At 40.6% G+C, this 22,758-nt stretch overlaps 1 protein-coding gene across 4 annotated transcripts in view; it reads right to left on the bottom strand.

Moving 5' to 3' along the window:
• Positions 1-1,789: 1,789 nt before the first annotated feature.
• Positions 1,790-22,758, bottom strand: part of DUSP22 (dual specificity phosphatase 22) — a 43,487-nt gene continuing 22,518 nt past the window's right edge. For all 4 annotated transcript variants that reach the window (XM_069008216.1, XM_069008217.1, XM_069008214.1 and 1 more), the window contains 4 exons: positions 15,526-15,575; positions 10,154-10,228; positions 8,455-8,626; positions 1,790-5,608 (listed from right to left, as the gene is read on the bottom strand). In XM_069008216.1, coding sequence (XP_068864317.1) covers positions 5,423-5,608; positions 8,455-8,626; positions 10,154-10,228; positions 15,526-15,575 — 483 coding nt within the window. In that variant the 3' untranslated portion in view covers positions 1,790-5,422. The remainder of the gene's footprint in view (positions 5,609-8,454; positions 8,627-10,153; positions 10,229-15,525; positions 15,576-22,758) is intronic.

Here is a 22,758-nt window from a genome sequence, read left to right as displayed (position 1 = left end):
AGCTAAATGTAGCAATGAAATAGTTAAGCACAGGAGCTGGGCCACATGGAAAACAAAACCCACATTTAAAGCACTGCTGGGAACAAAGTGTAAAATTAGCCGTTTCTGTCACATGCCTTGTGTCTCCAGGGGTATCTACAGAAACACTGCACAGTGCAACATCATCTTCCTCATGCTGTCTAATATTTTCTACAGAGCATCATCATTTTCCCTCTGCCAATGCAATCTTCTTGAGGAGGTGGAAGGACTCTCATAATTTGCTGGCAAAGACAAAACTCCTTACCAGGTTATCAGCACATCTAAGGACATGCAGGTTTGCCCTCTAGTCCCTTCAGCTGACTGCATGGTGGGACAGGACTCCAGGAATCAGATCAAAACTGCCACTTTCCAGAACTCACAACAGTTACATGTAACACCGAGGGACCGAGACACACAGTCAGGAACAGCAATAGGGCACCACGGCTCCAGCACGATTTTTGCATGTGATTTGGATAAAAATTACCCTTGAAAAGTACTAAGTGGTCAAAAGGAAGATAAAGCAGTTGAGCATTTTTCATTTGGAAACTGCTGTTTTCCTTTAGGCATAGGAGAACCCTCCTCTGAAACTTACGAGGTTTTCCTAGATCAGGAGGGATTATACTTTAAGCATGTTTTCTCTCTCATCAGTGCTGTAGCACATATACCTAAGACATTGCTATGGATAACAGATAGGAGAGAGAAGGTAATCACACTACTAATTCAAGTGTCACATAGGTTGTACTGAATTCAAAGTCTCTTCACAAAGAGGACTGAAACACACATTAATAAAATCTGAGCCATCCCATTTACACTGAAGATGAATAATGTATTGTGTATTATGAAATGTATTATGAACAAGGTGCATCTATCACTTCCACAGCTATCTACAGACACAACTGCTTTAGTCTAGTGGAGGATATTACTGCTTAGTTAAATGCCCAAGATTCCTTGGGAATCACCATCCACACGTTCCCAGTAATATATAGAATAACAAATACTAGGAGAGGAAGGAGAGGGAAAAAAGAAGACTCAAAACTCTCTGTGCCTGAGCATGTAATTCTGCCTTCATGATAAGGGAGTCCCACTGCAAAAACAGTTCAGCTTTCAGCAATGACTGAAGTCACCATGAGATCTGGCTATAATCTGACTGATTACACTTTCAGGTTGGTGGGCTTTTTGGTGTGGGTTTGGTGCTTTTTTTCCAATTGCCCAAATGTCAGAAATACCCTCTTAGCAGAGGTAGTGTCAAACCAGAAATTCAGTGTGTTATCTGTGGGAATTTGAATGGGGCAGTTCCTCCCTTACACTGTAAGTTTTTTAATGTTTTCCCCTGAGAATTATCTGCCACTTACATCAGCTTCCTCTGACAGACCACTACTGAGAGCCTTGAGCACTGGCAGCCTGAAAACCAAGTAAGTTTTACAGCTGATTAAGCCCTAAATCAGTGTGCTATGGAAAAGAAGGTATTTCAATATAATAAAAACATTGGATTCACCACACACCCTGTTGCAATGATGGGCCAGCAACAATAAATAAGACAGCAACATGCAAGATCCTCTTGGGAGACTATCAAGACATGCTTGTGCTGAAGATTCTTGAACTGACCTGGAAGAACTCAGTGAAGAGAGGGGAAGTTTCAAGAAGTCTGTGTGCAGTAATCTAAATACCAAAATGAGTTAGTCTTGTACTCTTACTGTACCTGCAGGGATACAAACAGCGAGTAGAAGCCTTCTGGACACTATTACTGATTTTCAAGAAATACAAAAGCAGATAAGGTGTTAACATTTAATTTTATTTATAAAAAAATTGTAGAACGTATTAAATACAAACATTTGGAAAAAGCAATCAAGGCTTCACTAAGATGCCCAGGAAGAGGAAGACAGAGAATCAAGAAGCTTACCAGATTTAGAGTTTTTAAACTTGTGGAAGTAATTGATATAATTTTTCACTGACATCTTTATAGGTGGTGGCCATTATAGCAACCAAAGTTATTATTCTTTTTAAAAAACAGATATGATTTGCCGTATCTTCCCACTCAACCACAAAATGTAAGGAAGCAACTTTTTCCAGGTTAAAAAACAGAGTAATAAATACTATTAATACATTTACCCATTACCTACATTCTATAACACTAGACATTTGCTTATAATCACACATGGATATCAGGTGTAGCCCAAAAAAAATCGATTATACATTTCAAATCTGGATATCCAATAAGGTGTTATAAACTTTATACATTTTCCAGTGAACATCAAAATGAGGACGGTGTTTTGAAGTACAGAAACAAAACAACTGAATGCATCATCTGCACTACAAAGGCGAACTACTAAGAGATGAATTGGGTCTAGTCATGTTCCAGATAGCTGGAAAGTCCTACAAATTGCCACTGAAAGGCTGGTTGGAAGACAAATCATGTCACATTCTCAGTCTGCATTAGCTCCTCTTGCTCTCTAAAAGGCAAAAGGTGAGAACTGTAGCTGTCTCTCCTGCACGCATGGTAATTAGGGAGTCAACCACCATTCTGCCCTCTACATGGACAAACCAGATTCAAGTTTTCTTAGACAGATGTTGATCTTATACTGCTCTTACCTGCAGTATACAGGACACACAGACCACTACACAAGGAGGAGACTACAGAAGATACCTCTTCTGCCTTTCAAAAAGAGAGAAGCACTTCCACTCACTGACAATATGGCACTCCCTCCGTCTTCCCAGCTTACCCTGTATCTGCTTCCGAGCTGCAGCATAACGCACACTGATGTGGCTATATGGCCCTAAAGCCAAATTCAGGCCAAAAAAAATCCTGTTTGTGGGACTGACTCTTTGGAGAGAACCAAACTATTTTAAAAAAGCAGTGCAGATTAATCTTGGACACATGAACGTTAACAGGTATCTCCCATTCTGCCTTGCACATGTCAGAACAGTAAAAAGAACTGCCAACTTACCAGCACTCACAGGATTACTACTGCAAGGACAAGAGTGCCAGGAGTGTTACAGGATACACAGTGTCTGCAGCCAGCTACAGGACAGTCTGGCTGGATACCTGCAAGACCATAGGCAGAATACTCCTGACAAAGCTGCCCTCTGGGGATGGGCTGACGCTGCCCTAGGTATCCTGTTGTAAGTAGAGGGTTGAACAAATGGACCCGCATCCTGAACATGTGTCAGACCCTGTTACCGAGGAAAACATTTTCCAATTATCACATCTACCCTCAAAGCACAGAAGGGACTGCCAATGTGGACACTGCTGGGCTGGAATTGTTAAGCAGACAATTATTTGCAGATCAACATCTTCAGGAACAGCTAAATACCTCTCTTACCAGGGCAATCACAGAGCAGCTGCTGGATATACCAAATAGGCAGTGATTCATTTAGCTGCAAGCTTGAAAACAAGGTCAATTCCAGCACTTCTCCCAAATCAGCAACATCCCTTACTGCAACAAAGATATGATTATCCCGCTCTCACTGTGCTCAGTACACTTAAAGCACTTAGTGCAATGAGAACTCTGATGCAGGCTTGACCTCAGATGAAATGACAGGTCAGTTCCACCCCATTCCCTTTTGTTCCTTTTAGGCAATTATTGATATGCATGACCCATATTTCACAAGCCATAGCATATTTTTTTTTAAATACTTAACAACAGATATTTAACAGCCAGAGTTTACTTGACCCAAAAGCCTTGCTCCCATCCAGAGAATTCACTGCCACCTGCAAGCAGGAAATTACATGTAGAGGAATCTTGTGAAGGAATATGGGAGGCCAGAGTACTGAAGAAATTGAAAGAGACACAACAGTCTATTTAGTATGCTGACTGCTTCTCACTCAGTGCTCAGCTTTTAGCATGATATACACCACATTTGAACAAATGAAAGGTTTGGTTTTAGTTTTCTATCTTGGCTGTTTGGGTGGTATTTTTTATTTTCTAGAATCTTCAAGAAAAGTGGGCCTTCCATCCTCCAAGTCAAAGACAAAAAATCATGATCTTGGCATCAGTGCCACCCCGCATTACACCATCAGCAATCAATACAGTGCCCAGCACCCCTACTGACATGTTTGAAGTTACACTCTTACAAGCCACTTGAGTCCAGCAATGGCTCCATTCCAGAAACACACAATGTTACCAAGAGCAGAGTGTGGCCCCTAGTTTCAACCTAGTTTAAAATATATTGTACAAATGCATTCCTACAAATCTGATCACAGCAAAATATATAGTGGTGTTTACACAGCAGGAAAGTTGAATTCCAACAACTCAGTCTTTAAACCAGTGAGAAATATGGGCAATTTTAAAAGAAAACAATAAACTTTTGAAATACAGACATCTGTGAAATATACATGCACACGCACACTCTCGCACACACACGCACCCACTTACTTCACTCAGTATTAGATTAAGATTACACAAGGCAATTTTCAAGGTTGCATTTACAACCACAATGACAAGAACAGCATTTCTGAGGTAGCTGAAGTCAAAGAGCAAACCACAGCACAAGCAAAGAAACAGGTGCTCGCACTCACACCGAGCCCACTCTTTGGAGACGCGTTATCATGTGCGCAGGGGCGTGTGCTGAAGAGGCACGTGTTCCATGGGGAATGAAGTTCAGTGGCACTGGAGCCCTGATAAACTGTTCTCCAGAAAAGCTTACGTTGGCAGACCAGATGCACAGTCAAGGGACCACGGCTTAAATCACTGCACATCAGCTGAGCTGTGGTAACAGCCTGGCTGCTCTTGGTCTGTGGCAGCTCTGCCGGCAGCTCTGTCTCACGGGCACTGAAGCAAAGACAGCTGTGGCGGTTGAAGGTGTTATTACTCAGAGCTGTCTGTCCCACTTCTCTCCTAAATGCTACTGCTGGGGGAAAGGTACTTGTGCCCCTGTCTCACCTGCTCCAGCTTTCAGCCTAGCGTTCCAGTTCACACCCACCTCCACACTATTACTTGCCAAAGGACTGTGAACAGGAGCAGCAGAGACACAGACTTGAGTTCCCTTCTTCAGGTGCAGTAACACCTTTGCCACACTAATGGTGCAGAGATGCCAAACTGCCACAGCTTGAATCACCAGACTTCATCTCTCCAAGCCCTTTGCTAGCCTACAACAAGAGGAGTTGAGCTAACCTCACAGCAAATGCCAGGCAATGTGGGCAGAAGGGGATATAGCTGTGGCTGACAGACAAACTGCCTCAGCCACAGTAACTGGATCCTGTCTCTGGGCATAAACAGAGCTTGATCCTGCCCAAATTACAAAACTGTGTGAAACACATTCATACACACACACACATCATGTCATCAAGAAGCTTTCTATAAATCAACAGTTTGCATGGTTAACTGCTGAAAGTCTTGAAGATGGGATGGAAAACATGGCAAGATGTTTTGCAAAAGTAGAAAGAAAAAAAGTCGACCTCTTGCAATTAGGTCTCTGTTGTGTAGTTGCTGTATGAGAGAGATGGCACAGATGAGAAGTTGTTATTCCACTGCCTTCCTCCAGTAGTCTGATGCAACTCTGCCTGCTCTTTGTATTTGCTCAGAAGATTTTTGGCTTCTTGCAGATCCTGAGAAGAGTTTTCCCCATATTCTTCTTTCAGCCACTGCCTAAACTGCAGAAATTGAAAATACATGTACAAAATGATGAAACAGTAACATGAAATTGATGGAGAAGTAATTCTGCTTCCTCTCCTACAAAATTTCAACAGCCTTTAGGATCATACGCAGTTTAAGAAAAGCATTCCAAATATTGCATGTCCTTCAATATCAGCACAGAATGCACAGCACAGGAACACATATTTGAAATCACTGAGACCCCTAACATCTCCTGAAATGACACTTCTGTGGAACAGCTTGGCTGATTGGAGTAATACAGAGTAAGGAACACCTGCTGGGAAAGGACATCCTGTACTTAAAATCTCCCTGTTCCTGCTGCATACACAAACAATAAGAGGAATTAGCCAACTTGCCCAAGTCACAACAGGCTGCAAGAAGATTGAAGATCAGAAAGTGAACCACTCTTCCAGGCTTTTTATCTTGAGCCCACAAACACCAGTAGTAAAAAATGTAGTGTGGATATCCTAATAGGTGTCTTCTAGGAAGAAGTAGTCTCGGAGTTTAATACAAGCTATAGAATAGGACCCCATATGTTACTGACATGAATGACTGAATAAAGTACATGGTAACAGATGTACCAGGCCCAGCTGATGGTCAGTCCAGTTCTGTATCCTGCTTTAAGAGTAACCAGATGTAAATGATGAGGAAAGAATCAAGCAATGGCAGGGCAATAATGCTGAGACCTTTTCCCTGGCCATTTCTTCAGCTTGCAGCAATTTTCAGCTCAGGTGCTTTCAGAGGCTGAGGCAATATCTTTGTGTTTGATAACAAAAAGTAATTCTTTTGTCATGAGATCACATTTTAAACCCACAACTTCTGACCACAAAATATCTGTATGCCAACAAGCTCCATAAGTACATATTGTATAAACCCCCCACTCCTTTTCCTTGATTTAGACCTGCCAACAGCTATCACTGCCTCACAGGAAAGAGTGGCAATCCCACATGTTCACTTTTTTTATCCACTCAAATCCATCACTTCTTTGCCAGTTGGAGAATTTGAGTCCAGCTGAGGACAATTCCAGGTGAGGAACTGTCCAATTCCTCGATTTTGTAGAGCTTATCTGCAGAAGCAGCTAGTAAACACAGACTCCGACTGTTGTGTTCCAGTGGGGATAATATTAATTGTCCAAACCTTAACCTTCATAGCTTTATTCTGTTTGGGGCCCACGAACAGCTTGATCCACAAAGATCATTAACTAGGACACTGGGAGGAGGCAGGACCTCAACATGATACTTCCTCCCATTCCTTAGAGGTCCTGAGACAAATCTGAAGCCTCAGGCTACCATGTGGAAGTTTGGAACAGGTGCAAATTATGTTGTGACCTTAGTGACTAAACCTCATCCTATAAGGCCAAGATCTAAAGGACAACATTCCAGAGAGCCCACAGGATACCACCACCCTTTAGTGGCACAGCAAAACACCCAATGCTGCTGAAATCTGAAAAAGTTCACGCCCTTGGCAGATGGCACCATTCCACTGAAATCAGGTGTGTAAACAGACACCTGCTAAGGATGTGGTTGCTCTTAAGAGACAGTAAAAAACTACAGCCCAGCCAGTGAATACAGGTGGATACTTCTTTTTGCAACCTACTACCTCCCCCTCAGTGAATAAAGACAGAATGTGCAGTCCATGGTGGATGAAAAAAGAGAGACGTTACTGTCTTTATCAGGCTATTTGCATATAGCCTTAATTGTCATTGCTGTTAGACCAAATCAATTAGAGTAGAAATGACTGTAAGGGAGGAAGGAGACAAGTCTGGAAAGTCCCTCTCTGACGTTTGTCTCTTAAAAATCAGTTATTTTACCATTTACACCAGTTCCAAACGATCCAGGAAACATTCAGTTAAATATTAAAAAAACACAATTATTTACAGTTGCGAACTGCATCATGCAAAACAAATGGTAATTTCTAAACTCTGAGCTTTCTGCAGCAGAATGACAGGGATGGAATAAAAAAACCAACATCCTTTGCCTCATGTATTTTGCTTTCCGACTTTGGTTTGCCGCTGTTGTTGTTATTTTTAATAAGCACAATAGGCACACAAGCCCACACAACAACAACATGCTGAGCAATGGAAAATGGAGGGGACAGCCACAGCAGGTTGGTAACATAAGTGGAAGTCACCAATCACCCACAAGGAGCAGGTCTTTTGTGTGGGATGGGGTTTTTTTGGAGTAAGAAATTAAGTTTTGTTTTATGAAACCCCCTTGGCAGTCCTACTCTTCCACCGATTCTCCTAGTCCTACAAAACCTTCAAAGGCCAACAACAAAAAAAAGGGTTAGATTTGAGGCTGCCCTACACATCAGAAAATTTATTACGTCTTAGCCACAGAAGATGGGGGGGGGCAGGAATCACAACACACAAGTCATAATGAGGACTCAGTTTAACTCCTGGACAGGAAAGATTTGTGATGATAATTTCTTTCCTGCTTACTATTCCAAATGAATGTGTTGGGGGGAAACCCACTACTTCTATGCAACTGGAAGTTATAGGTTGGCCTTTTTGCTATGCTCTGAGCAACTCACCCTTTACCTTTTACCCCTCTAAAGGTGTCAGCCTTGAACTGTGTCTTAGCTTGCATGAAGCAACCACTAGACTAACAGCCCATTTGGACAGGAGCTCTTTAGATGCTGTGCTTCATCCCTTCTCCCGTCCAGCATTCCCCGATACCTTCAGATCTATCTGTAGCTCCTCAGTGGAGCAGGCTGGGCTAAGAAGCCATTTCCTCAAAGCAAAAATGGGGAGTCAGATAAACCACACAGACCACAAAATAATGAGAACTAGCCCATGATCTGACTTGGAGCTGTGTTTCACAGCTCTTTTTTGTAGTTCATTTACCTGATCAACATCATGTTTTTCAAATTCCTGTAGCTGTCTCTGGAAGCCCATGTTTGGATTTGCACAGGATCTCGCTGCACGGACAACAGACAGTGCATCTTCCCAGCCAAAGTCTGTGATGGTCATGATGTAGGCAACCACCAATGTGACACTTCTGGAGACACCTGCAAGGCTGCACGGAAAAGGAGGTGCAGTACACTGAAGAAGTGCTGTACTTCACCTGTCACAGTTAAAAGCATCACTTCTCAACATCACAGCAGACTGCCATGTTGCTTGCCATGAGGAAGAAATATTACAATATTTGAGTTATATGGTTTTGGTGCTGCTTTTTCAAATGCAGCAGAAAAAATTTACATGATCAAGAAAGCAGCTTCTGAGTGGTAATTCATATGAGACTGGAAAGGAAGAAATAAGCATGAAGTCTTCACAAAAGGACGGGACAGTGCACACACTCTAAGTTAGATTTGGGTTTTAAAAAGGCAGAAATAAGTCACCCACATTCTTTCTTCTGCTTATATAGATCAGAGCAGTGAAATAAGACTGTTCCCTCTCCACCATGAATAAAGGCTGCAATTTCATGGGACCAAAATGAACTTTAACTGAACCATTAAAAGGTACATATGTCTGGTTGCTTGAGTTCCTCTTTCTGCTATCCACTGCACTGTGCAGCTTCAACTCTCAGGACTCCAGTTTCTCCAGATGAAAAGTTGGGATAGAATAAGAATCATTCATTATGCCTCGTTGAACAACACTGGACAAACTCAGAACTATTACTATTGCAAGTATAAAGGATGTGTTAGATTCATATTTACCACAGCAAAAAGAAAGTTTTCAGACTCTTTCACCATTTTATCCTTCTGAAATACTTAAAAAAATTAAATATAAGTTTTTAAAACTCTATCAGAATTCAGACTACCTATTCCTGTTTTCCATACACCAAGACTGACCAAATGGCTCATGCACAGCCCTGTCATGAGTCAATACCAAAGTGAGGATTTATGCTCAGGGCCTGTGTACAAGTCCAGTGTTCAAATCACAAGGTGACTCTCATTCCAGATATAGACTCAGATATGTCCCTTGGACATACAGCACAAAGACCACAACCAATAGCAGAGAGCAAGAAAAAAAACCCAAGGTGAGATTTCCTTTTCTATTCTCTACAGTCCCAGGAGCATCTCTCCAATCAGGGACTTGCTATTAACAAATGCAACATTTGAATGCTTCAGCAACTTAAAGAAAAGAAAGAGGGAAAAAAATCAATTTCTGTTCAGGCAATTTTTTTTAACAACTCCGAAGTCACCAAAACAGCTGTTAGAGAAACTAATCAAATTATTAGGATTATGGAACTCACATTTAGAAATACGGTGATTAAAATGATGGGAAATAAATAATATGTCTCCAGCCAACATATCCCTAGTCAAATCAATCCCTAAAAAATGTTTGATAAGAGAAGGTGAAGAAGAATTTCTTGGGCTTCTTTCATCTCCAGGCAGCTGCCCACCCCAGAGACTCAGAAGTCCTAGCATAAGGCTTCAATAGTATTTGCAAATCTTCTGGGACTTTTTGAATAAAGGGGGCAATTCAGTCCAAGAAGATTTTGCTACAGAGTGGAGATGAACGCTAATTTATGAAAATTATGAACATCCAATTGAGGTAGAGAAACCCTTAAAAACTTTTTTTTAGCAAGCAGTATACATACCAGTGAACTAAGCAGCCTTCACCTGTGAGCCGGCACTCATGGATAAATTTGATGCTCTCTCTGAAATGCCTTGCTCTGAAAACAAAAGCAGAAGGGGGATAAAGAAAGTGCTGTATTTAGTAAAATCGCTACCTAGAAAGAAAGAAATATATCCGAAAGCTCACTTCACGCTGTTTCTAGAATTTAGAACTGAATACAGGTTTTACAAAGTAAAAGTTATTGTCTGCCAATGAAACACAAAACTCACTGGCATAAGTTATTCACCACTCTATCTGAATAAGAAACTGGTACTTTGGGCACTACAGTGTGATAAACATTAACAAGCACTTTATACTGATGACTGTCGAGTCTGTATTTCAGTTTGTGTTTTATTCTTCTTAAAAGCAGTGACTTGACCTCACATGTCCTCATGTGTGCTCAGATTTCAGATGGAACTCAGCACAATTACACGAACAGTTCTCCAGACAAATAGTCTCTCAGAAAGAGACACTACCTGTTACCCAAACTTATGCTTAACTTTGACCCTACTCCTCCTTCAAGCCACATGCTAGGGGATATCTAAACATTAGGACTTTCTTCTTGCCAATGTGAAATATCTCCCTTTTGTCCCTGCTATGAAAAATTTCTCAAGTCAAGCCCTGGCTTCTTCAGTTCCTTCCAGTTTTCTGCCTTCAGACAGCAGTACCCCTTCTGCCTGTATTCAGGGTGTCAGCCTACAGCCCATCTGTTTTAAAGCAGCAGAGGAGAAAACGTAGAGAAAACTCAGTTTGCAAACTTTAGGGTTTATAATCTCATTATCCTTTACCCATGCCCCTTTCATTTTAAGTGGGGCATAGTGAAGGATAGCAACTGGGCAGCTGTCATCATCTGAGTGAATATGCAGCACTGCCTCTTTGCATCCCAGTTCCAAGTTGCTCACCCTGCCTTTCCAACTGCGAAGCCTTTGGCGCTGCCTGTGGTTTATCACAGTGTCAAGCAGCACCTCTCAGCTCAACAGAGCTGGAGTTCACTGTGGCCTTTGAGTGCTCTTGCAATTCAAGCTCACAAGCAGTAGCAATGTGGGCAACATGGGCAGAGGAAAGAGGTTCTAAGGGGGCAGTCATTACCAGGCCTGTTGGCAAGGGTGAACCTGAACGCACATTGCGCTCAACACCCATGAAACACAACGTCCTGTATTCAAGATGTTTCCCCTCTCTGGGCGAATATTATACCACAAGGGTAAAAGAAAAAAACCTCAGCCCAGCACCAGCAGCCACACAAAAATCAGGAATACCCACATAAAAGGAAGGAAGCTTCCCTTCTGGCCTAACAGCGCAGCTGCTGATACTGTAAACACGATCTGGAGGACAACACTGATGCAACGGAGTGTCACTGCCTGCAGAACTTGCAAAGGCAATGATATCTAACTGGAATAAACAAAAAGAACATCCCAAAGCCCAGGACTCCCTCTCCAAGGCAGTTCCTGCATCACTAGATACAACATGGAAAACACAGCTAGAGAAGACCCGAGCAACTTATTTTGAAAATCTCAAGGCACAATGCAATCCCAAGCTTTAGGACAGCAGGTCAGCTCAGCTCAGCTCAGGGTTTTATGTTTCTCCAAGGAACTGATGAAGTATGTGGGATAAGTGAAGACAAAGCCTTACAAATGCATGTGTACTCAGACTGTCATGCCAAAACACTGTCACTGGCTGAGTTCTAACAAATCATTGTGCTCCAGTCTGCCAGGGGAGCACATAAACAAACTTAAGAGGACAAATGAGATGTCTGGCTATGTGTGCAAGAGGCTTTGCTATTGCACAATGAAGAAGAGCTTAGCTGAGATTGAAAAAATTCACTCAGATGCAGCTTGGTCTGTATTGACAACATCCTGACGTTCTCATCTTTTCTCATTCTCTCTAGAAAATCTGGCCAGGAGGGCAGCTTCATGCACCAGTGAATTTGTTTCAATGGTCTCACACAAGTTTTGGTTAGACACTTCAATGCTCTGGTTTGAAAAATATCTGTGACTGAGCATACCACCTTTGCAAGGTACTAAACATCGTGAACTCCATTCACCCAGTTTTCTTCACCCTTCCTAACTGCTGATGCTCAGTCTGCTGAAGCACTTTCGAGTGTGTTTATAGGCATTCATGAAAATGAGAAGAGAAATAGTCACATCTAGAATTAGTGCTGCTCTGTAGAACCCTGGCCCCTCCTCACCTTGAGTAAGAGAATAGGAGATATGTACTCCTCCACAACCCTATGGCATCAGGGTCTCTTCTGGAGCCAGCAGACACAGTTGCCTAAACTCATTTTCAAAGTTATAATAAAATCATGTTTAGATGAAAACTAAGATTGAGGACCAGTTAGCTGTGCAGCAAGTGCCAGACACAAGGAAGAATGGCAAGTCTTACATTAACCACAAAACAGTTGATTATCATCTCTAACAGGAAAGCACTTGACAAATGTGTTGATTTGCAGCCCATTTGTTGGATTTCAGGACAATTTATTACATGATATCTGGATTTTACATCTCCCAGCTGAAAGCTGGGTCCTGAACTGCATCATCTTCACAGTGGGAAAACACCACAGGAAGAACCACCAGTACAACGCCCCAACCAGGACGTTGTAAAAGTTATCTAAACTTACGCATTAGCCCGCTGCATAATTCAAAACTAGACCAAGAGCAGAGTTATGATACCAGAGCTATATTTTTGTTCATTGCTAGTTGGACTACTACAAATATTTATAAAGGTTAAAAAGACAGCATCCAAATCAGATAGGATGAGCATCTCGATGTTTCTTTCCTTTGGTGATGTAAAAGAAAAAAAATCTACCAAAATTTTCTCCTCTTAATAGGTCACCTGGCTTCTGTATTATAACCACCTGACTGCTGGAGATTAATTCCTTAGAAACACACAGCCAAAGACAATTAACTGGAACAGGTCAGAAAGGGAAGATTCTATTTCTATAGAACTAACTTTTTAGTGACAAGTTCTATAGGAAATGACATTTTTGGAGCAGTTACTGGCCCAAGGTAAAATTCTCACAGACCAGGGAAAACATTGATTTAACATCTAGGAAGCACCTTGAGTCTGAAAAGCTATTGCTTTCTTCCTATGCTTGCTAGGGGCAGAATAGGGGAGTAAAATAAAGTTTTAGACACACTTTAGTGAACATCCACGTGCTAACAGGGGAATCCCTGCTGTATTTCCCTGGCAACTCAACCCTCTGAGGAAGAGAACTCCACTAAACAAGTTTTCTAGGAGTAAATGTGCATTATACAAGAAACCAGAGGTTTCCTTCAGAAAAACTGAGCTGAAGTGCATTAAGAGCTCAGTCCCAAAATTCAGTGGCTGAAGACTTCCACTTGGTCCTTGCTGTTGGGAAACAGACAAGAGAGCAGTGTGCACCTGGTCAGTTGTGCCTGTCAAGCATAGCCAAGAGAACACAAGGACCTGCAATACAGGATGCTGCTTGCTTGGTTGTTTTTTCCTCCCTGACACCAGCAGAATCCCCTTTTCAGAAGAAGAGGGTAGACACACAGAAGTGTTGCGGAGGAACCAATTCCCTTTCCTGCGCCCCAGCTATCCCTCCCTCCACAGTGGGCACAGGCAGTATGGTTAACCACTCCTAGATAAAACTGCAGTCCTCACAGGCTGAACAAAGACAACTTCCTCTTGCTTTCAGAAGACTGCATGTGCAGAGCAAGCAATGGTGCTATTTGTGAGCATCATGATTTGATTTTACTTGAAGGCCTGGTCTGTATAAAGCAAAAGAAGCAAAATCGGTTACTCATCAAGTTTTATTTTAAGTGGTAGAATGTATCAGTATTAGAAGTAATGACGTTTCCTTGCAACCACCTGATACCAAAGCGAGTATTTTAGATGCCTGCAGCGTAACAGAAACAATACTCATGCAAATATTTTATCTTCTTACTGAAGCCTTAAGAGCCTTGGTACTGCGCCAGACAGCTCAAGCACAAGAGCTGTTTTTTCAATAGAACTCCTTGATATTTAACAGTGAGGGAATTGTACATTGATTAATGTTCATCATAAATGCCATCCTTTCTCTCTCCATTCCCAACTGATCTACATCTCTATTAACAAAGGAAGGAGATTTAGAAGACGTTGTCAGAAATGCTACAGACCTCAAATTGCCAATGAACAATTAATGACATGTGAATGTTTTCCTCTAATCTTATATCTGCTTTCCTTCCCAAAAGGATATTTCTTTTAATTTATTTCTTTTTATTCATTTTAAATATTAAGACCATGTAAGTTGTCCATGACTAAGGCAGTTAGCTATCTGCCTTCTCATTACAGACTTGAAATCTAGGGGATTAGGGTGTTTTTTATTGCGAGTGGGGTGTGGTGCTTTTTTTTTCCCCCTTCCCTTAAAATCATGACAGAAATGCAGAATGAAAAGGCAAATCATCACACATCAAGTGCCACACTGGAATCTTTCTAGAGTATGAGAAACACATGCTCTAAAAATATCCCCTGAAAGCATGAGCCAGAATATTGCTGTGATAGAAAAGCAGTGCTGCATTTCCTTCCAAACCTACCAGGCCTCTTTCCACTACTTGTTTCTCTACAAAACTTGGTAGCAGGATGTGGCTGAAACCCCCCTCACCTCTCCCCAACATAAACAGTGAGCTCTAGAAGAAAGAGCTGGTCACCATCCACGTTCTTTTGGTTTGATTTCTCTTTGGAATCAAGACTTACTATGCTCAGTTAAAACCAGGGGTCAGTCAATTAGCATTATGTGAATTTTAGCAGAGATGATGAAGAGCAAGGCTTGGACACCCTAGTTGTAGTACCTATATCCTCAAGGTAAGAGTCACTGCAGGGCAGAAAACTCCCTGCCATGCCAGCTTATGCTAAGAGCAGCAGGGACTTCTGAGGCAGGTTCAAGAAGTCCAGAGCAGATAGTTGCAGGGGTAGATTGCACACAGAGATTTTGTTTTGAAGGCCCACTGTGAGGAATTTATTTCAACCCTTGAGGCACCAGGATTCAAACCTCTTTCCAATATTTTATTTTATTAATGGCTGGAGATGGCACTAAAAAAAAAGAGGAGCCAAACACAAAGATTTACAGAAACAGTGGCTAGAATAAACTGGGACTGAATTAGGACCAGACTCACTAAGGAGTTTCTGAAGTTTAAGGCCACAAATGAAGAGTGTATGCATACTGAGCCTCCTGTGAACACTTACACACAAAAAGCAGGCTGAAGTAAAGTGTTACTGTGTTTTTTTAACAGGTTAAACCTCACATCTGTGTAGTACTCATAAGAGATCAGAATCAGAGCTTTCAGCAAATTTTAAAATAGGCATCATGGTACCATGGGATTTCTGGGGTTTTGTGATTTATTTTTAAAGAATACTTACAAGTTCTGCGAGGGTGAGTCAGCAGCAGGAATGCACAGATACTTCATTCCCTGTGTAAAGAAGCAAAAAGGCACAAGAAGAACAGATTCAAGTTAAACACATTTATCTAGCACTGCACAAGTCCTGCCCTAAACTGGTGGAATATTAATAATTTTGAGGAAGCAACACCATCATTCAGACAAGCAGAGATCATCTCTACACAGTCAGACTTTAAAACACTTGCTTTCACATCTTCTTTGTTGCTAAGACACCAGCACATAGCTTAGTCATGCTTCTCCCAAGGCTCAATAGTGAGCTTTTAAAAAAAGGAGCATATTTACTAAAAAGATCTAAACCTCTTTCTGAAAACATAATGGATATTCTATTTTCTCTAGAAATATTCTATAATCTGTTTCTCTAGAAATATCCAATATTTCCAGGAAAATGAAGTTGCAGCTTCTCCTGCCCGTCCCTTTCTTTGAACAGATGTGACAACCTGAAATTGTGATACGCAGTTTATTTTGATCTCATACAATCATTTTTCTTTACCCAGCTGATAAAACAAACAAAATGTATTTCAAAGAAGAACCGTATTTGTGGTACAGATTTTGGTTTTTTGTTTTTGAAAACCTTCAAGAAGGACAACCATAAAACTCATACTTTTCTTCCACAAAGTTAGCCTCTCTTTCTTAGTCAGCTATCATAATAAGTTACAAGACTGATTAGGGAAATTAGATAACCACTTCTGATGCATTAAAAATGTTACTGGATATATTTAAAACAACATATCTATAATCATACACTACTGCTTTGCATTGTCAACGCACATTTCAACTGTCATTTTATTTTCAAAGACTGCTCTGCTCCTATGACTGTTAAGAAACAGAACACTTCTGAAAGCACATTTAGCTGACTTCTCAAATAGGACTTCCAAGAATACAACTTGTAGCTCAGACACACAGAAACTAAATCATTCACTGGAACTTTTCTGAATTATCTCAGATGCCAAGTTATGAATTCTTCAGATGCACTTGTAAAGATAAGAATTCAAGCAAAAGGGTCACTATGAAATGCACCTTACTTTATCTTTTTGACAATGCACACCCCTGAAATAATCCTGCATGTTCAATACCACACATGGAAAGTCACACATTTATGTACAAGAGAACCTTCGCCAATAAGGTGGAACACAATCTGCACCTTCCAGGCATTTTATTTGCCAGCTTGGGGAAGGAGAGGAGTTTTCACTGCTCAAGTGTGAGGCTACCTGAGGCAGCATCATCTATAACCCCTTTGCTGGCTCAGAACCCCCTCTTTATCTCCCCTTTTACACACTTTGTTTCTTCACTTGCCATCTCACACCAAAGAACAAGCCCTTTTATAAGAGATCCTGACCCCAGCACCATGACACACCTCTGCAAGGTGTACAAACTTCACCATGTCAGAAAGATTGTGGGAAACAAGGAGGGCTCCACAGCCAAACGCTGATCCAAAACAGCTTGTGCAGACACAGTATTTTAGAAAGACAATGTAGCAGTAATACTGATATTGCTGAGCCAAGGATAATTAATTATATTGCCAGATTAATTATGATAATAAGCACTTGTATGACACATCTGAGAGGTTTATCTTGGACACTAGGATCATTTCAAGTGAGTCACTCCAGTAAAATGAGGACCTGTGACCCGAAAGTAAATTTACAGGCTATTCTTTCCCCATCACCTCTAGCAACTCCATACCATTGAAAAATTGAAAATTGAGGGCAGGAGATGGGTTAGCTCTGGAGTGCTGTACATGCCAGAAGGTTCGCTCCTCCAGCACGCACTGACGCAAGTTGTTCCACAGATTTCAGAAGCTATGGCACATGCTGAGTGCTTTTCACAGGCTGAGTGCAGAGGGGCTTTCAGATCGTGTTCACTCTAAAAGCAGAAGTAGCACCAGCACAAATTTAAGACCTGCAATGTTCTTTTTTTTGTCATGGCTGGTTAGTTCCAGCTACTGCAAGCAAGCATGAAACCGGCCTATGAGAGACCACACATGGTCCTGAATGGCTCATCCAAAGCCTGATCCTGGACACCTTCAGCACTTAGAACTTCCAGTGAAGCCCACAGCACACTTTTCACTACTGCACTTGCAAATCAGCCTGTTAGCTTAATATATTAATAAATCTTCTCAGAAAGGAGATGGTCAAAGTTACTGGAATTTGGTATTTTGACTGATGCATATCACCGTGTTTTTGGAAGGCTGTGGTGATGGACTCCTCCCTGTGAGGAAATAATCACACACTCAACTCAGAAATAGTTAGAGGTGGGATTTCAAAAGTACTGTGCAATGACCTAACCCATCTCCCACAAAAATCAACAGTGAAACTCTCAGCAACTTCGAACCAAACACAGTTTGGCCAGAGTTGGTAACTCCTGAGGATCCCACCCTACCATCTAGTTTTGCTTCTCTTGGTTGAAACAATAATTATAATAATAGGATCAAATATAATTCATCATAATTGGATACCTGAAATACAACACCACCACAAAATTGTATGAGGCAGGTATTCACACAGAAGACTCAGGAAGATACTTAATTGCTGAACCCTGCTGTTTGTGACTCTTTTTGAAAAAAAAACTACCCAGGATCACAATATTTGTATATCTGTGCCCCAAGACACTACTGTCTTTCCTGTGCACATACCCTGCAGGTACCATCGAAGAACTGTCCCAAAGGGACCTTTCAAAGCAGAACAGTTTATGCCAAGCAAACAAATAGCTACCTACAACATTTAATATAAGGTACTAGCACGCAAGAAAGACAGAAACATTACTATTTTCTTACCTAGCAGTTTGTTTGCCATTCTCAAACTGCAAAGCATAAAATGTTAGGTGGCAACAATCATTGGGACAGTGACTAAAACAGAGTAAGCTAAATCAAAAGACTATTATAGCCAGCTTCTTGTGAAAATTTCAACAGGCTCCAAATTGGTCCCTAGTCAGCAGTTTCATTAAATAAACCTGAATCCAGTTGCAGATGCAATATCCCAGATTGAACCAAAATTGCATATTAATAAAGATGGAAAGACAAATATAAATTTTATGTCAACCATATGGAACTCTTTATTTAATTCTTTTTAAATTAACGATACTTTGTTCCCTAAGAATGACAATTCTGTAAAATTATTCAGTGAAGGAAGGACAGAACAACTCAAAACAGGTATTGTACCACTTCACCTACACACACTAAATTACGTGCTACAGAGCAGCTACTCATTTCAAAACATGGTATTTATTCAAAACAAAGGAAAAAGCTTGCAAAGCATAAAAACTGATGGAAAGAGAAACACTATTTTAAATCGTATATACGAAGTAATACATCCCCTTTATTTATTGAATATTCTTCCATATATATTGTTATTCAAACATTTCTTCAGCTGACAGCTATGTCAGTCACGCTTTATCTCTCCAAACATATTTTTCCTCAGAGTACCCAATTAAAAAATAATTGATCCAGCCTTTTTATTTACACATTATGTGTATTATTAGGCAATAAAATATCCCAAACATATGGCATACGTATAGACCCGAGATCCTAGGGCAATGACATGCTGAACACAGCATTTTTCTGCTCATCTCAATTCACTACTACTTTCCACTTGTTACTTTGAAATCACTGCTCACTTTCCTTTCTCCATCAATCACCTTTACCACCAAACACCTCTACCTTCCACCAAACACACCCACCCACCCCCCAAACTTTTTGCATATTACTTACATGCTGACCCTAAATGATGCCCACATCAAATAAAAGCGGTGCTTCCATTTCTTTTGGTGTATTTAACCTGTTAACATTGACCCAAAAAAATAAGTAAAATAAAATATAATATACTTTTTTGTTCTCTGTTTCAGCAGAGTAACCACCAAAACTAGATTTCTGTCTCTCTTAAGCCCTGAAACTGAGTGCTGCAGTTAAACCGATACAGTGAGAGCTAACAAAACTAGAGCAAGTATTCAGATTTCAAGATTGTCAAAGTTGAAACAAGGGAGAGTTAAGTAAAATTTCTAAAATTCACTGTTATTTGTGAAACAACAACAACATTTGTGCAATTTAATCACAGATTCTGGAATTAATAAGTCAGTTCTGCTGCAGTGAATATCAAGGCATTAAACCAGATTCGGGTACATACATACATATATATATATATATATATATACGTAGAAGCTTTACACTACAGTCAATAAGGTATTCATGGAATTGCTGTCAATATTCAAATTTCTAACTATTTTAGAGGTTGAGCTACTAAGGTTGGAACAGTTATGTCACATTTGGGAAAGTCAGTACAACTAAAGAATAAGACTTTCCCAATATCACTAGCTTTTAAAAAAGATAATCAAGTCTTTGTTACTAAATCCATTCAGTGCTCAGGAACATAACAGTCCAGTATAAGGAAATCTCTGTTTCTAGTCTACTTCAATAGAATCTTATTTTAAAAACTCCGACTTCATTTTAACTAAACTTGTAAAAACTGGCATTTGGGGGTTTTTGGCAGAACTTGTAGAATTTTGCAGTAGCAAAATGACATATCTCTAAGTGTCAAATGTCAGCTAATGGGTCAATGACTGAAAACAGGACCTTTGCAGAGCACATACAAATTCAATTGTACAATACCAAGAATTATTTTGGCTCCGAGCAGGATAAGGTGCAAAAAGTACTGTGAGACAAATGCAGTGCCTACATGGGTGGCTGCTCCTCTGCAAAGATCAAAGATAGTCTGAAGTCATTGAGAATGATAATCAGTTTGATTACACCCTAAATGATATTAACATATGTTTTATATGTGAGAGGAAACCGTCCAGTGATTTTTACATAGAGTGAGCACTCACAAAACAGCATGCATGAGAATAAGAAGGACTAAAAATGCTACTCATTACTTCATGTTTAGCAGGTTTTCCAAGTAATGTTTTTACAGACATTTTTCAGAACATTGTCTCCACCACTGCTGTACGTACATTTCTGAGGTTCTAGTTAGCACTGGAAGCCTGAATCTAGAGTATCAGATGTTAAAAGGTGATGAGAGGGGGAAAGAACCTCAAATTACAAAATTTCTGCTCTCCAAGGGCAGGGAGTGGCGGGAAGGCTCCATAAAAAAAAGTTTAAAAGAGCAGTATTGTATTTCTGGCATTAAACTTTTCTATTTAAATTTATGTAAAGATACCATCAACGATTTCCAAGAAATTTTTTTTTAACATAAAACCCTAAACTTATATTTGTGAACCAAGATGCAAATAGAAAACCTCCAGCACCTGGCAACTTCTTTCAGGTTAGTCAAAAACCATGTGTTTATTTGAGTCGTCACATCAACAGATGAGGACAGGAGAACTTATTTTTGTTTAGGGGCATTTCAGCAAAAAAGCTAAAGTGGGAAACAGCCGGCACAAAGCTTCCTCAAGCCAAACCAACGAGAGTTCATAAAGGGTTTTGTCCAGTAATGCATCGAACTGAACCTGCTAAACTGAAAACCGTTCAACCGTCGGTTTGTCCTTTCAGTTACTTTCTGTAGCAATCACCATTAGTGCTGATTTTATTAATGACTCATAGAAAATGCATTTGTGTTCCAGCCAAGGACAACCACTAATTTACCTTAGCAAACAACACAGGGCTTGGCATTGAAAAATATTATAAATGAAATTGCAATTACATTAACAATATGAACAGCAGCAAGTGGGATGCTCCTGCAATAGAATTCTCACATTTGATTTGTGCTATCAGGAATAATACAACGTCAGAGTTTTTTACAACACTGGCTCATAGTTTTCTTAGGAACTAGTCTCAGTGACACTTCTGAAAAGTTCCTTAAGGCTGGAATGTGCCAGTCACAAATATAAAGTGTCCTGTTAAAACCCTCCTTCCCCATCTCTCCTCAATAAAAGAGGCAAATGTTGAAAAGTTAAGGATTTTATTTTAATTGCATAGACCTGCAGTTATTATTTCTAATTCTAACCCTGAATTCCAACTCTAACCTGTCTCGTATGAAGGAATGCAGAGTGGGAGAAAACACTAATGAGTTTGTATTAAATTGTGGTTTATCTCCTTTAGGACACACCAAGAGTATTTACAGGACTTCAGCTGAGGGGAAGCACTTTGTTAGTCTGCCTTGACTACATGACTTATTCAAGCTCCCAGGCACGTCAGGGCATATCTGAGCACTACCAATCACACTTGATCCCTGAACCCTTAAGGGAGTCTCTGAGTACTAAAATAAAACTATATATCCCAACCACCTCTTTCTTTAAGGGAATGCTGGAACATGACAACTACACCTCTGGAATACACTCACGCTACTTTTTACAAGAGCACATAGTGACAGGACAAAGAGCAATGGCTTCAATCTGAAAGAGGGCAACTTTAGATTAGATATTAGAAATAAATTCTTTACTGTGAGCATGATGAGACACTGCAACAGGATACCCAGAGAAGTTGTGGACTTGCCATCCCTGGAAATGTTTACGGCCAGGTTGGATGGTCTAGTAGAAGGTGTTCCTACCCATCCATGGCAGGGGAGTCAGAACTAGATTATTTTTAAGGTTCCTTTCAACCCAAAATATTCTATGATTCTGTGATTAGAAGCATGGGTTAACACACTCCACATCATCTCCTCTGCAGAGGCAGGTCCGAGCACTTGTCCTGTTCTGGTTAACACTGTAACCAAGCAATTAGAAACACCAGACATCTACTGGTCTAAACATCTCTCATGCGAACAGCTCACCACTGAAAGCTCCAAACAGTCCTCATCCTCTCCTCCCTGCCACCTGTCACGACAGGAACGTGCTTGCCTTGACACAGCTCGCATGTGATGAGCAAGTCAAACTGTGAACTAATTTAGTGCATTACCACAGCAGTCCTGCAAGGGGTACCCCATCATGAAGGCCTGGCCTGACACACTTTAAAAGCTGCTTTGTCGAAGTCTGTTGGTGGCTTCTTAGTGGGCTACCAGGGTAATATTTGAAAAATTAGTCAGAGCTCCCAACTTCACAAGCAGAATCAATGCCAGACACGGCATTACTTCAAACTAGAATCATCTGGTGCCGCTACACCTGAAAGAAAAATGGTAGCTGTTTTGCTCAGCATTTTCTTCTGAAACGTCTCATGAGGGGAAACCCTTACCATGAAAAGACAGTGAAACATCACTGAGGAAAGTTAAGGTTTTTTGTTACAAGTGCTTGTACACTTTCTCTTGAAGTTAGCACAATGGCTGAAAACCAACAG

Source organism: Aphelocoma coerulescens, chromosome 2 (genome assembly GCF_041296385.1).
Source record: "Aphelocoma coerulescens isolate FSJ_1873_10779 chromosome 2, UR_Acoe_1.0, whole genome shotgun sequence".
Classification (NCBI taxonomy): domain Eukaryota; kingdom Metazoa; phylum Chordata; class Aves; order Passeriformes; family Corvidae; genus Aphelocoma; species Aphelocoma coerulescens.
This window is presented reverse-complemented; position numbering and strand designations above follow the sequence as displayed.